At 45.3% G+C, this 16,199-nt stretch overlaps 1 protein-coding gene across 3 annotated transcripts in view; it reads right to left on the reverse strand.

The window, feature by feature from the left end:
• The window catches only part of DACH1 (dachshund family transcription factor 1), a gene marked incomplete at its 5' end in the record, with an annotated part of 365,795 nt that extends 352,226 nt beyond the window's left edge, over positions 1-13,569 (reverse strand). For all 3 annotated transcript variants that reach the window (XM_082334175.1, XM_082334174.1, XM_082334176.1), the window contains one exon: positions 12,824-13,569. In XM_082334175.1, coding sequence (XP_082190301.1) covers positions 12,824-13,569 — 746 coding nt within the window. The remainder of the gene's footprint in view (positions 1-12,823) is intronic.
• Between the last annotated feature and the right edge of the window lie 2,630 nt (positions 13,570-16,199).

Raw genomic sequence — 16,199 nt, forward strand, 5'->3', positions numbered from 1 at the left:
CTTCCATGAAGAATTGTAAATTTTCATCTTCATTTTCTTCAAAATCCAGAGAGCTGTGTGAGGGGAAGAAAGCAAAGAGAAGGAGAGGAAAGGGAAGAGTTTAGATTTTCAAAGATCTGAATTTGTTCCTTCATTAATGCATCTTCTACCCAACTTATGAACAACACAACTACAAAGGAAAAGCCAAGCAAATAAGTGCTTAAGAAAAATGTTTAAACCCCTGAATGCAACTGGACCTTTACCCTCCATTAAAAATCATTTGGGAACAAAACCATTCTCTGTGTCTTGGCAAAAATGTCCCCCTCTACCCCCTCAGGATATCAGTATCACACAGTAGTCACACCTGTTGATGGTATCAACAAAAACTGAATGGCTAAAAGCGTAAGGCTGACTTAGAGAAAGACAAAAAAAGAGCTTAGGGATCGATATGACCGCTTCTTTGAGGTGAATTAGAGAGGGACATTATGTACACATTTATAATAAATACATAATGGTGAGAAGTAATCACCATTTAGAAGACTTGCCCTTCACTCTGCTAGTCAAAGGAAGCACAGTCCATGAATAACAGCCCTATGATGATGCCTCACGAAACAGTTTGGTTATCCAGAGCAGCAAAGTCATGAATGGCTTAATACAAACTGTACAGAAAAATTCACCGGTGTGAAAAGCAAGCAGAGTAAATAAATATCTTCTTACTTGTTGTGGTAACACGGTTATTCTCATTTCTCACCTTCCAATCCTTTTTGCCCAAGCCAAAAAAGTGACTACAAACTCGGGACTAGGTGACACTGGGAGCAGTAATTCCACACAAAAACCTCCTCTGCCACATCCACATTGAGGAGTAGAAAGTCTACAGCCAGGGATCATCAGCTGAGCCGTTCCGTCGATCTAAAGTGTTAAGATGGTGTATAAAGAGAAAAGCAATCTATACTAGATGAGTAGTATCCAAATCTGTCACTCATTCACTAGAAACAGGTAGACTTACTTATGCAGGCACTTAATGCCAATTTCAGCACTGAAAATGTCTTTCAAGGATGGGAAAGATTGCCTGAGAAAAGGAAATGGTTTCCACAAGAAGGTGGAAGCAAAGCCTGGAAGGTTTGCAGAGCCTCTGTGGGATAGCAATTGCTGAGGCAAACTTAAGCTGAACAGAGCACTCACTTAGTTTGTTAAATAAATCAAAATGCAAGCGAATTCTAATTTTAATGTAACCCTATAAGCATATAGTTCCAGATATTCAAAAGAACTAATGAACCCTTCCCCGTCCTTAGGGCCCACTGTTTCAACTTAGCTGGCATACTCCAGCCTGGCACTACACTGGCAGAAACACTTGGACACCTTAAGTACCATACCACCTCACCAGAGAGGGGTAAGCACTCACCATAGGGTATTTAGGCTTCTAGCTCAAACCAAAGTACTGAAAGAGGAAAGCCATGGTGGCACCTACTCATTACTTTAATTGATTCCAAGAGGAGGTCTGAACCTCGATTTTCCAAATCCGAAATTTTTAGTCTGACTGAGGGAAAGAGAAAGGTCATTTCAGAGGAAGGAAGAAAGGAGTCTTGGTGTCTTCTTGTAAACCGTCTCATTGGGTAACCCTCTTTGAACCTCGAGCCACCATGTCCCACGTCCCAGGTGAGCAGCCTAATGACCCATCGGCAGAGTCACTCTCTTCTCTATAGTCCATACAACATCTACTGACTATAGTCACTGCCTGCTCTATGTTTGCATTTCACATGCAGGAAAACGAAGCCTAAGTTACTAAACCCAGAGGAGAGTTCACGTTTTGAGGATTTAGCCCATACCGAACAAATTCTATAATTTAAACTTTTTGCAGCTTAATTATAGTGAGAAACCATTAGACATTTTAAAGAATTAGAACATTGAACTGTTAAATATTAGGCACATGACCCATACCTAACGTAAAGTAAGTTTCTAAAAATGTCCTCGGAAAAATTTAGTAGAAAAACAGGTGTAGGAGAGAATTCAAATGTGACCCACAAGGCCCCAGTATTTAGAAATGAATTGGGATCAGTTCATTCCTTTCCCATGGGGTAACTTGTATAAATGTAATTCTATGGTTTCATAAAACCAGGTCAAGTTTCTGTCCCTTGAGGTCCTTTGGCAATTTGAAGCATGGCAGCACTTTTTCCTGGCTACAAGTTCAAATCTGCATGCATTCTGGATTTGTGAAAGGAAACGATTAGCTGAGCTGAAAAGATAGACCCGTCCCGATTACAGCACACCTTCCACACAGAAAACCACTTACGGGGATGAAACATGATTTCACAACATAGTATTTAGAACTACTTGGCTCTTTTCATTTAAGCTGATGAAAATGCCTGCATTTTTCACCTCTAAAAAATAAATATTTTTCTTTCATCAGCTGGCACACCAAATAAAGAGCAGACAACCTTATCACATACCAATGCCAGCAGTTCTAACTGACGACATCCTTCTCCTTTAATGTCAAAATGTTTTACTCATGTAGTCACACTTTGGAATATTTGTGAATACATGTATGCTTCACAGTGCATTTCATAACTATTATTTTATTACCTCTCATGATATCATTGTATTATCCTAATTTAAGCAATAAAACATGTAAAATAAGATGCAACGAGACAAAATCATAGAAGGGGTCACCAGAACAGATGAAACCTGTACTTGGCAGACCCATGTCAGCAAAGGCTCAGCAGCAGAGAGCTAAATGCCATGGAGGCTCCACTCCTTCAGGAACAACCTGAAACCACTCTGTTTAACATCGTGTCCCATGCACTATGTACTACAGTCTGAACTTCACTGCAGTGAGGCCGGAATGAAAATGGATTGAGTCTGACCACTCAACTAAGCAACACAAATCCACCTGTATGGGACCATACTCTTTCTGGGTCTACTAAGGCTTCCCCAGCCTATGTAAAGAGTACCTTGTCCAGCTCCACGCAAACATCGTCTAATACATGCCTGTAAGTCCATAGGCAGGCCAAAGGCCAGGAGGCACCAAGGACTGCCCCATCTCAGCCCACAGGCAGATTGATCTCTGTAGGAACCTCCCCACAGGGACAGAGACCAGGGGAGTTTTAACAACAGATTCCAAAAGCGAGGAAGGATAACAGACAAAGAAATTCAGAGTCTTTAAGCAAATTACTTTCTCAGTGCATAAATGCGAGCTCTACATACTATGGAGGTGGGCTGTGTCTTCTAAAGATAAATTCCACTCTGTCCTCCACTCTACCGGGATGATGCCAGAGAAGCTCCGAACGGGTAAAATCTGTTGAGAGGTTATTAATTCTCAGCCACATCCCACCTGTTGTACCTTGAGGTGGCCTCAAGCCAATCCAACAGCTGTGGCTATACCCAAACATTTCAACTGAAAACCTCATTGATGCCCTCCCCAGGAAATGTTATGACTCCTTCCTTACACAATTTGCATGTGTGCTCCTGAAACAGCTATATGATGCTGTTGAACTAGTATTTCTAATACATTTTTCTCATAGCTTCTCAAAAATGTATTTTATACAGAGCTGTACTTTAAACTGTAAATTACTGTATATTGAGCTTCATTTTCTACTACTATCTTTATTTTTATTTTTAACATGATATTTCAGCAGCAAATTAATTTTGAAGGGAACCAGTAGAATCATAAGCCACCTACAATACCCAATAATGTAAGACAAAATAATTTATTAGCATTTCATGTTTATTTTTTAACCTGGCCTGTTAAAAGCTATGAAAAAAAAAAAAAATCAGCTTAAAAAAAAAAAATCCTGCTTTGAATTAGAACAATATACAACAAAATTTGCAACAGAATCGTGGCATTAGTCTTTAGTGGTAGATTAAGACACAGAGAAATAATAAAGTCCTACGTATCATGTACACTATAAGAACTGTTCTAACAAGCTAAGAGAGAAATTTATTAAAAAAAAAAAGAGAACATATGACTTTTTATTTGTATCAGTCCTTATTATACACTTAATACCACCTGAGGTATTTTCCTTCCCCCCCATTTTTTTTAGCTTTTAAGCAGAAATTTAAGGAAACAGAAAACAATTGGAAAATAGTTTCACTTCCTTCCCACCAAACTATCAGTGAGTATCAGAACTAAAATGTGAAAAGTGACAGCCATGGCACACATCTTGGAAGTGCCCATTCCCTTTGAAAAGAGATAGGCTGCTTCTGTGCTACAAAAATGAATACAAAAAATCCCAGCAGCGGGTATGAAGCCACGGGTTATACCAAATTCTGATACTCATTCCTGCCAAGACATTGCCCTGATTTCCTAAAATTAATTAATATGAAAGAAGACAATACTTACAAAAACGTTAAAAAATGCATCATGAATCTATTTTATGCAACAAGTGTTAATTTACAGGACACTAAATCTAAAGCATTTTTTCAGTGCTTTCAAACTGTCCCTACAAATGCAAGAAAGTATACAGTAAGACAGCTTCCTACCAGAGATGTCAACTGATTCTTTTATAGCAATTCCAAATATGTTTTGCATATGCTTGGTTTAAAAGATGTATGTAGGCTATTGAAAGCAACAGGACTATCCACATTCTTAAAGTCAAGCATATGGTTTAAAACCACAGCGTTTTTATTTTAATGTAAATAGCTGAGTCCTACAGGTGACCTTCTCCAACAAAGACAGGTTTTTACAGCAGGCCAGGAGACTGGAAACAAATTATATGCTTCGTCAAGAGAGATAACACTGGCATCCATTAAAACATGATATAAAACCAATTAAAATATTAAGTTTATATTTTTACTACATTTGGAAAAGTATCATTCAAAAATAATAACTTTAGTAATGTTTTCTAAAGAATGCTCAAACTATTAATAAGCCCTGACTAGATTTATCACCGATAAAAATGTAATGCAGTTTGTACGTCTCTTAAAAATACAGTGCCTATAACCTGAAACTTTTTCTGTCCCATACATAAAATCATGATCTAGCTCTTTATTAAAAAAAAAAATAAAAATTCATTAGTAAGTATGTGAACAACATGAAATGAAGGTTACAAAAGATGTAATTAAATAGTAATAAAATATATATTTATATATTATCTGTTCCCTTTATAGTTTACTTAACTACTTTCTTTTTGATCTCTTACAATTGTTTATGTAAGATGAAAAAGCAAAGCATTTCCCAAAAGTAAGATTTAAAAATAATTTCTATCATACAACAATTTGTAAATACAAGCATATTCTGAGAGACAGGTCCTGAACAGCTTTTGGTCCAAATGTAAAATATCTATTAGTTGTTCTCAGTACAGTATCATTAACAAGTGCTCTAACAGGGACGTTATAGAGTTATGAACTTCAATCATGACATCGTAATGTTATAAATATATTTTAGCTGTCAATTATGCTAAAACGTTTGCTGCAGTCTCACGTACTCCCCTTCTTCCCCCTTCTCCCCAGCCCCATCCAATTCCAGTATGTAACTCTTGTTTTGTCAGCCAGGTAGTCTGTACGCACACCTATGCATGGCCCTCTCAGTTAGTCATACAATCTAAGGAACAAATTAAACATAAAAAACACATGTCTTAATAATTAAGGTGCATTTTTTTCAGTATTTTTAGTATCACATAAAAGTATAATGAGAATAAGAAAACTAGTCTGAAAGCTTTGCTTGAACCCAAGCTTGTTTTACATCAAAAGAAATTTAGGCAGAATTCAGCCATTTGGCTAATTTAGAGAATAATTCTATAAATTCTAAGGATGATCAAAATTTCATGACCAAAACATCCTCTTATTTTAATGGAAAAAGAACATCCAGTCAGTGTGGTGAGGTGCACCGGGAAATCTTAATTGCACCTGCTTCACTGCTTCTGGACTATGGCTAATTTCAGCCTTCCAATGGACATAAAATCCCACTGTTTGATATTTGCAACAAAAAATATATTTTTTTTTCATACTGAAATAACTATCTTCTTCCCAAGGAAGATGCAGAGTATACGGGATGCAAAGAAAATACCTGCAGTAAATTAATTTTGGCCTGAACAGGGTACCTTTAAACAGAATAATGAACAGAAAGTTATGTAGCTGTTACCCACATGAGTATTCTCAGGGGTGCACAATAAAAACTTTAGACTGTTTTATTACATCAAAAGCATAATATTAAGAGTATTAAAAAACAGGTTTCTACTATTTTAGAAAGTTTCTGTTTATTCCTAATAAACTGTTGGGATACACACTATTTACAAGATCTTTCCATACAATTCTGGAGATTGTATTGTATATATTCATACACCTGCTACAGGAGGACGTTGACTGTAAATGTAATTATCACAAAACATCGTTTAAAGCAATGTGAACTGAAATACATTTTATGATCCATTTCCTCCATCAGAACTCATGCGAACAGTTTCATTAGTTTTGGTGAATGTATCCTGAACTGCCGCTCAGGGTCCTTTCAGTCGAATATCCCATCTCTACAAGAGACCTATGGAAATCCACAGGAGAGAATGCAAGTATTCAGTATTTACAGAGTTATTCTTCCCCAGTGTAGTTTCCCAGCTGACTGCTATCAGTGATTCAGAGTAAAGAATTCCAAATTGGGATGTAACTGTATGGTCAAAAGACGATCCTTCCTCTCACGGAATTCAGTGACAGCATTCTTCTACTTTATGCTATGGAAAATACACTACTACCCTTTTTCTTTTTCTTCCATTAGAAACCAAAAAGTTTAAAACAGCTCACAGTTTTTCACAGTTAAGGCTAAAATTCCGTATTTAATAGATTACACTTCAATATTCTGCACTGCTTATGAAATGAAACATCAGCACTTGTTAGGAGATGCCCCCGGCTGAGCACCGTATCAGATAAATAAGCAGAACATAGTGGGTTAAGGATAAAGTTACTCCTCGAAGCAACCTGGATTTTATCATTTCAAGTCACAGACATACCTTGATTCTAAATATAAAGATTTTTGGTTTATGTTTCAGGGTTTTTGAAAATAATTTAAACGATAATGGAAAAAGAAAAATTCTTCCTTAATGCATGCTGGAGAAATTATCTATATATGAATTAACTCTCTGGATCATAATAGCTTTTTGCAGATGACTCCTCAGCTCTATCATTTAAATACGTATTTAGGCAACTAAAAATTTACTGTCAATTCATATTATGTCAGTCCACATTATGGCGCTGTTACAGTATGCACATTTAAAGATTATTGAAAAAATTACTGTTCATGTGAAGTATATAATTTGCAAAAGGTTAATAACTATTTTAAAACAATGAATGGAATTAACTCATAATGCAAAGCAGATGCCCCAAATGTTATTTTTAAAACAAAACATATTTAACTTATAAAAGAACAAAGAGGATCTAAATCCAGCCCAGTTGCTTAAAAACAGACAGGCATCGTGGTTGTTTCGGACTCGCGGTTCGCTGGCTCATACAATTTTGATAAAACTTGGTAGTTTCTGACTGCTCCCTCTCCTATCTTGCAGCCAGAAGTGAATTTTTACAGCTAAACTTGTAAAGCTTTTCCACGAAGAGGCCATACTGGCAACGCTGAAAGAGATTTACCTGTACCAGACCAGCACAGACTGCAGGAAAAATTTAATATATCTTTAATATAGTTCAAAAGGAAAATATTAAAATTCAACCCAGTGTATGACAATTCTCTCCTTCATATGCAATTCACTTTAGATGATGAATTGCAGTGATAGGCAAAAACAGCCGTCTGGAACGATCTGGTAACAGGAGAAAACAGAAGAAATACTAAATGGCAGTCAAACAAAATTATCATTTCCAACAAACATTCGGAACACACTCCAGATTACAAAATATGAGGCAGACAAGTAGTAAATAAGATTACTTTAAGTGCATTTTGGTTTACGGGGCTGAGGAGTTGCGGAGAAGACCACCGGTGCGGGAGCAGCGGCCCCCCGAGCGCCGGCCCATAGGGGGCACGCTGCGGGGCGCCCGCTCCCAGCATCCCAGGTGGGATCAGCAGCCATCCTGCCTGCAGCTCCGGACAGAGGGCAGAGGCCTAAAATCGAACTGAGCATCCGAACAGAGACAGCAATGGCTTGTGGAAATAACAAAGCTATTCGCTGTGCTTTCACACAGTCCGTTCTCCTGAGTAAAGTTGGTACAAAACTGACAATGAAACTGTGCATTTTTATAAAAACTACAGCTACCAGTAAAAGATTTCTTAAAAAAAAAAAAAAAAAAAAAAACAACAAACAGAACTTTACCAATATTCATAGCTATAAGATAAAGGAGGAGTTAATCAAACTGAATACTTCAGGAAAATCATGTGAAGCAATCAGGAAAAAACGTCCCTCTGCCCATCACCAGCAGCCCCTCACATCCCTGCACAGGAACAGCACCGGCAGCATTGCACAACGGGCAATGAACGTTCACTGGGGAGAAGTGTCCCCTGCCTCAAGTATCAGATACTGGGCTACTGCCAGGGACTAAGTATCAGATTAAAGGGATAAATTGTTCTGTTGTAATAAGGATGGTCCAAAGATCTCAGCTTCTAATTTATAATATTCACCAATAAATAAATAAATACCTTAAGATGGATATTAAAGTTCTGTTATTGAGAGCGGCTGGAGTCTTAGGTTTTTTTAAGTCTGAGGAAGCCACCTCCAAACCCTACTCCTTCTTTATAGTTACTACAATTTATCCTCTGGCCTTCCAGAAGTCAGCTTTGCTTGTAAAACCTACCATATTTCTGCTGATTATATTTTAGTAATCTGTGGCAAGAAGGAAGGTCATCAATACAAACCACAGATACTACATATTTGACATTCCTTCCAGCTGCACTTGCTGACCTGTTCATTTAAAATATCTGTGATCTGTACTAACCTATCTGGGTGAGAAACTCCTTTAATTAATACAAACAGAAAAAACCTATGCAAGCGTGCAGTATTCAGTAAACAAGCACATGCTAGGTCCACATAATTTGAGAGGAGCAGAAGCTAGCAGAGAGAGACTGAATAACTGCCGTGTAAGACAGGCTTTGAAGAGAATTGTTTCATGTTCGGCATCTTTCCCCTTTATACTCAAAAATCAATTAGGTTGTTTTCCAAAATTTGTAAATAGCTTCCAAACAGTGCAAGTAATTCCCCACTTTAAGTATGAATGCCAGTGAACTCATTCAAAACTATCTTCAAACGTCAGAAAAGATTAACATATCCTGGCCACAGGAAGGAGGTCAGAAGGCGGCACACGCTTTTAGTCTTTACCCGGGCGGGCACGATCCGAAGCCAGCCTATGTCTATGGGGAAACTCCACGAAGGGACCCAGCATGGTAAAATTCCACGACAAGTGCTCGAAACACAAGAGACCAGAAACAATCTGGGATCAATAGCTTCCAGGTCATTAATCCTGGGCAGGTGACATCCCATGCACAGTTCGCCACTCTCTTTCATGCACACGTTCAAGAAACCTGACTCTGTTGGCATCCAGTAGCTTTAAATATTTTCCATGTTTTGCCTTTATCCTTCCCCTATTTGTTTGGCATATGGCTTTCTAGCATCCCATTAATGTCAAAGCGTTTAATCAGAACGTAAGCTACATGCACAGTTTGCTATTTCCTGGATTTCTGTTTGGCGACCAGTGCTTTTTATGAGGAAAATAAAAGCAAAGGTCAGTTTGACCAGAAAAGAAAAGTCATCTTTCATAACGGAAGCTTATTTTTCCAGTGAACTGATACAGAAGCCTAATTTAGAAAAAGGTCCTTTAGTATCATGTTATTATTAGTAGTATCACAAATAAACACAGAAACCAATTCACTTTACAGACCTCCACATTAAGCATTCAATAGAAAATCCCTTGGTGTTTTATTGATTTTTGTTTTATTGATTTTTTTAAATAGCAATATCACAGTTAAAATGTATCATTTTGGTGAAACACGTCTAAAACTTTTCCATCTCGAAATAAGTTATTACAAATTATTTCCACAGCAACTGGCAACTAACGATTCAATCCATTTAAAGAACAACAAAGTAATGGCTTTATTTGGATGCCTTTTTTGATTAAATAACGTATTAACCTTGATGAAGCTTTCCAAAAAGGGATTAGGGTATTCGAGTACATCAGCTGATTATGAGACAAATATAACAGTGGTAAGATGCTGGTTCAAAATTTTTAAATCTGATGAGTATAACAATTTAGCTGCTAGGATGGACTTGGCTTGCACAGCTTCCATCTCAACAGTAAGTGTCCACGCAGGATACAAAAAGACATCACCTGGCTAAAGCACGCAGTAACTGAGAGTCTGGAAAGGTCACTTAAATCACTAAACCGAGCAGATCAAAATATCCTGCGTAATTACTGTAACGTCAGAAATAATTAAAAATAATTGATTTGTAAGGAAAGAAGAATCAGAATGAAATGTATTGGAGGGGAAACCCAGAAAGTAAATACAGTTTGATCTTCTGATGATATCATCCACTTTGACCAAAACTCACTGACCCACTTTGCTTTATTCGTCTATACTGCAATAATATATTTTGCATACCTATTGTATATCCTTTCCATTAAGTTATTTGCTTAATGGATGTATAAATAAGTCTACTACAATTACGCTCTTTAAGGGTCAAATCCTATCCACTTCTGAAGCCACGACTGTAATTTCTGCTACGCTGGATGGTAACACAGCAGCCCTCAGAAACAGCTGAAACACGGCCGATTCTGTGCTGTTGACATAATCAACCCATGTTACAACCCGGCTGCCAAACCCTTTTATAGCCCTGCCAAGTCCAGGAACTGGTGTCCCTGTACTCCCCCCCCCCAAAAAAAAAGTTTCTCTATTTTTTAATGTCACATGTTCAAATTACAATTCACACAGTATAACCGTAGCAGAATAAAACTTCCATCGGTTTATTTTAAGGACCAAATCTTGGAACTCGTGCAGAGTTGTTAGAAGTTACATGCCACACACAAAAAAAAAAAAAAAACACCACCACCACAATCGCCTAAGAGCAGCTATTAATATTCATGTTGATTCCACATGAAACAACAGCAGAGTTACCCGAGCAGCTACAGTTATGTCAGCGCTTGGAAGTTATTCCAGGCTGTTTTGTCCTGCTGCCCTGAATATTCAGGAACTTCAGCAATCCATCTAGCAACAGCTACTGCGGAGTCAGTGCTTTGCTCTATGCTAACGAGTCCCAACTGCCCTCAGCTCACTCCGGCAGGGGGGAAGGAGGGAATGTCGCACCCCCCGCCATCAGGGAAGGCAGGGAAGGGAAGGAAGGAGCACGGCATCGCACGGGGTTAATTCCCCACGTGTTGGCTGTTGCTGCACCTTGAAATCTGACAATGGGAAAGTGAAACGAGCCCGCTCTGTTTATCTGCGTGGACTGAAAGGAGCATCGGGACTTCGTCTACCACCTCCTCCGCGGCGACCCTTCGCTCCCTCTCAAGTTCCCACCGCCGCTCCGGCCCGGCACAACCAGAGCCCCCCCGCCCCCGCCCGAGGCCGGGGGAGCCCCCGGGAACGGGAGGCGCTTCCGACCGCTCTCATCTCGGGGTCACGGCAGTTATGCGATCCCTTCTCCTTATCAAGCAGATTCAGCCCTGTAACCTACAGATGGAGAGATAGCAGCCCCACGCTTTCGCCCTCAGTTGCAAAGCAGGCTGCTATTGCAGCAGGAATTTCCTCTTCTGCCAGCTTCTTCTCCCCCCCCTCGACACCCCTTCCCGGTTGTGCCAAGTTTGGGGCTTCACCTCTCCTCCGCGGGCCCCCCCCGACCCGCGGGGGGAGCGGGCAGGGGAGCGCGGCGGTACCCGCGCACCGCCCGCAGCCGGAGCGCTGCCCTCCCGCCCCCGGCGCCATCCCCGCCACCGCGCCCGCGTTATTCTGCGCGGTAACATGATTCGGCCTCGCCAAATCCCTTCCGCGCTCCCGCTGCCCCCCCTCGCCTCCTCCCCGGCTGGCGGAGGCCGGGAGCTGCTCGCACCTGCTCCTCGGGGACCGACCCCCCCTCCCGGGGGAGCAGGCCGGCCCGGCCGCCTGGCACCTCTCCCCGCTACCCCAAAGCAAACCAGCCGCCGCCGCCACCACCTCCTCCTCCTCCTCCTCTCCTCTTCCCGCCCTCCCGCCCCCCCGTCCCCGTTCGCCATGTGGCAACTGCCTTATAGACCTATACAAAAAGTGCACGTGCCCCCCTCGGATGCATGACAGCAGCTGATGGCCAAGCGGCCTCCATCCCCCCCGGATCGGGCCCTCTGCCCGGCAAGCAGCTCCGCGCCCCATCCCATGTACGCGAAAACCCGAGTGCCTGTGTACCCCCCCCAGGACCGCTCCCCGCCCACTGCCGTGCACCCTTCGGGCAGCTTTTTCCCAGGGCTGCCCGTTTTAAAGATACATCCAGGGATAAATCTGGGGGGGGGAGGGCGGTCAGAAAGCACTTTTTGGCCGCGCTGCCCCCTCCCCCACCGGCCCTCCGCTCCCGGCGTAAGCAGCGCGCTGCGCTGCCCGCGGCCGCCCCGGGCCACCGGCACGCCTCGGCCGGGGAGAGAGAGGGGGACAATGACAGGGGCGACACTTGCACGGCAGGGCGGGAGGGGGGGGCAGAAACACCCCTTCCCCTCTCTCCCTCCGTCCCACCGAGACGCGGCGCAGCCGGCTGCGGAGGAGGGCGGCTGGGTGCCGGGGCAGCGAGGGGACGAGCGCATGTGGCCGCAGGGCGCGGGCCGCCCCCCCCCCCCGCCTCCCCGGGACCCGCGGGTGGCAGCGGGAAGCGGCGCAGCGCCCGCCCGGGCCGCACCGCGCGGGGGTGGGACGGGGGCGGCGGCGGCGGCGGCGGGGGGGGCCCCGCGGGGTGCGCGTGTGCCTTGCGGCGGTTACCTGGCGTTGGTGCAGTCGTTGTAGAGGGTCTCGAAATCCTTCCTGGAGATGAGTTTGCAGCGGTTGACCCCGGGCTGGATGGCCCCCAGCCCCCTCAGGATGCGGACCTGCTCCACGTTGCAGACCACGGGCGTGATCTCCAGCCGCTTCAGCTTGGTGTAGACCGTGTGCAAGCCCCCCACCAAGTGCTTCAGGAAGAGGTCGAAAGCCTGGGGCAGGCAGATGAGCTCGCAGCCCTCCACGGTGAAGGAGGCCACTTTGGCCCCCCTCAGATCCACCATCTTGCACTCGTTATTCTGGGGGGTGTTCTCCACCGGGGACGGGGTCGAGTACACGGGCTTGCCGGGCAGGCTGCTGGCCGCGCTGGCCCCGCTGGCATTGGGAGTGGAGGTGCCGCCGCCGCCGCCGCCGCTGCTGCCGCCGCCGCCGCTGCCGCCGCCGCCGCCGGTGCCCAGGCTGGGGCTGCCGCCGCCGCTGCCGCCGCTGCTGCCGTTACCGCCGCCGCCGCTGGTGGTGGAGGTGACTGTGGCCGCCGCTGCCGCCGCCGCCGCTGCCGCCGCTGCGATGGGCTCCGGCCGGAATAGGTTTGTCCCCGAAGCGGCCGGCGGGGGAGCGACGGACGGAGACGGAGAGGAGGTGGCCGACGAGGAGGTGGTGGTGGTGGTGGTGCAGGCGGCAGAAGTTGAGACCGGAGGCTGAGGGGGGACCAGCTGGGTCGGAGGGATCAAAGCAGCCGGTACGGCCATGGTCACATATACGGCGGAGGGGGCAGGGGGAGGGGGGAAAGTTCCCACACACACACGCAGGGGAAAGGGGAAAATTAAAAAAAAAAAAAAAATTTTTTTAAAAAAAAAAGGAGGAAAGGAGAGAAGGGAGGAGGGGGGAGAAGAAGGGGGGGATAACCCCGGATCAGGTGCTGCGGCGAGCGAGAGAGCAGGGGGCAGAGTGAGAGAGAGAAATGCACAAAGTGTCCCGCAAGTGGGGACGGAGGAGGAGGAGGAGGAGGAGAAGTCCGCTCCGGGCGGCGGGGCTGGGGCCGAGGGGAGGGGGAGGGCAGTTTCTTTTTGTGGTCCTTGCTCTAGCACCACGTTAAAGACGAAGGTGAAAAGGAGGAGGTTTGAAGGACTTCGGTTCTCTCTGGCAAGTACATTGATCAAAGATTGAGAGGGGAATGACAGAGAGAAAATGAGCTGGGAAGTGCTGGCTGCCGCCGCCGCCGCCGCTCGCTCGCTCGCTGGACGAGTTGTTGTTGTCACACGGTGCGGAGGGGAGGAGCTCCGGCAACTTGAAATACCCTTTGAAGCAGCAAAAGGCTCACTCACTAGTATTAACCCAAATTATCCAACCAGGAACCCGGAGCAGGGAAACGGAGAGAGAGGGAGAGAAGTCCCTCTCCCCCCCCCCCCCCAGGAACCGTTAGATTACATGTTTCATATTTCACCCCACCAGAGACGAGATGTAATTTTCCCAGCCCTTTTCAGCAGTCGCTTGTCAACACAGTTTGTGGAGAAACAGGAGCGTCTCCAGCGTTCCCCCGAAGCCGGGGCGGGGGGGAGCGGGGAAGCCGGGGCGGGGGCTGGCCGCACACCTTGCCGGGGCTGGGGCGGGGGCACCCGCGGACAAAAGCAGAAACCTCCGGACGGCTCTGTTGCTCTCGCCGTTGCTGTTGTTCTCCCGGGACCGCGAACGCTCCTCCCGGCGGGGTGGGAGCTGCTGCTGAGGGTCCGGCGGCAGCGCCAAGGCCCCTTTGTTGCGCGGGCGGCGGTGGCTGCGCGGGGAGCGCAAGGGCAACCCCGGCGGCAACACCGGCGGGGGACCTTCCTGCCAGCGGCCGCCGACCGGAGGGGACGGGGCGCTGCGGGTCACGCCGTCGAGAAACCGCATCGAGAGGGGCCGCGGCGGCACCGAAGTAACTTCGGAGAGGGGAAGGCGGGCGGCCGGGCCCGCCCCGCGCAGGTACCGCCGCGCAACAGGTGGCGGCGCCGCGCAGAAACCGCGCAGCGGCGCCCCCCCCCCCCCCCCCCCGCGGCAGGTAGCGCGGAAAGTCAGCTGCTGCGCTTGCCCACGCATGCGCAGTGGGGCAGGCGGCGGGACGCGCCTCGCGCGGCGCGGCCGGGCCCCACGCGTGGGGTGGCAGCCGCCCGCCGCCGAAGTTGAGGGTGGAGTTTGTGACGCGTGTTGGGCCGCGGGGTGTGAGGGACGGCCCGGGGCGCCGAGAGCCTTGTGCTGCTGCTCCTGAGGGCGCCTCGCTTTTTTTTTTTTGTAAAGGGGTAAAGAAATGGGCATTCGTACGGACGGGGGAGGGGGGGTCTGCAAAAACAGGGTTTGGTGTGTGCGTAATTCTTCCAGTTTTAAAAATCTACGCTGTGTACTTCATTAATTGTGATGCATGTATGTGCCCATAGCTGCCTTTTTTTAAAAATTGTATACTATTATGTGAGTTATGACTCACGGGATGACACATCCACAGAGTGGATAATCTCAACTAGTAATTCAGTGGAGGGGAATTTCCACATTATCAGATATAAACTATTCTCGTATGATCTACTTGCTTATTGTACTTTAAGGGAATCTGTGTTCTAACACCAGAAAAGATGTCTTTTGCTAGTGAAATTTTAGATGTCTTGCACTAAAAATCTTTAAAATTGGCAAATAAAACCAAGAAAATACAAAGCGGCACTTTGTTTTGAAGTCTTGTGTGCCCATTATTCTGCAGAACACTTCTTCAAGCCGCTTTCGGGTGTGTTTCAGAACACCTACCTGGAGGAGCTCACACTCAATTCCCGTGGCAGGATCTAGTGTTGCATAAAACTTGGAATACGTTGAAAAACGTAAATACACTCTATCTTTCTTTTTTTCAGCTGTAGAAAACCATCTCTGTTCATGTTTTATTTGCCTCAACTATCCTTTTGCATCTCAACTTCTCTGGTACCTTCTGAAGACAGAACAGATCCTTGAGAAGATCAGGACAGAGCCAGACGCACGTGATATTGCCACTTCAAGATCTGAGTGAACTCTGAATTAGGAAACCTATCATTTCATTTGTTCTCTACCTTCCCTACAACATGATGCACACCAGTCCTTCTGCTTTTCTTCTTGCTGTGTGCCCTCACGGGTATATAATCCTCATGGTTCAAAACCATATAAAGAAAATGTAGTTTGAAAGGGTTTACTACCACAGGTTTGGGTTAACCTTGATCATTTCAGTGCAACAATGGGATTAAAAACCTAGAAAGAGATTTGTGAAAGGGTTCAAGGCTCCTCAAAGCTTCTGGCTTGGTAAGTGTTTCTACCGATTATGGCAAGCGACTGGACTTATTTTAGCACACACATATACTCACACACTCACATAAACACACCAACAAATCCTGAGTTT

Source organism: Platalea leucorodia, assembly GCF_965183815.1.
Source record: "Platalea leucorodia genome assembly, chromosome: 2".
Classification (NCBI taxonomy): domain Eukaryota; kingdom Metazoa; phylum Chordata; class Aves; order Pelecaniformes; family Threskiornithidae; genus Platalea; species Platalea leucorodia.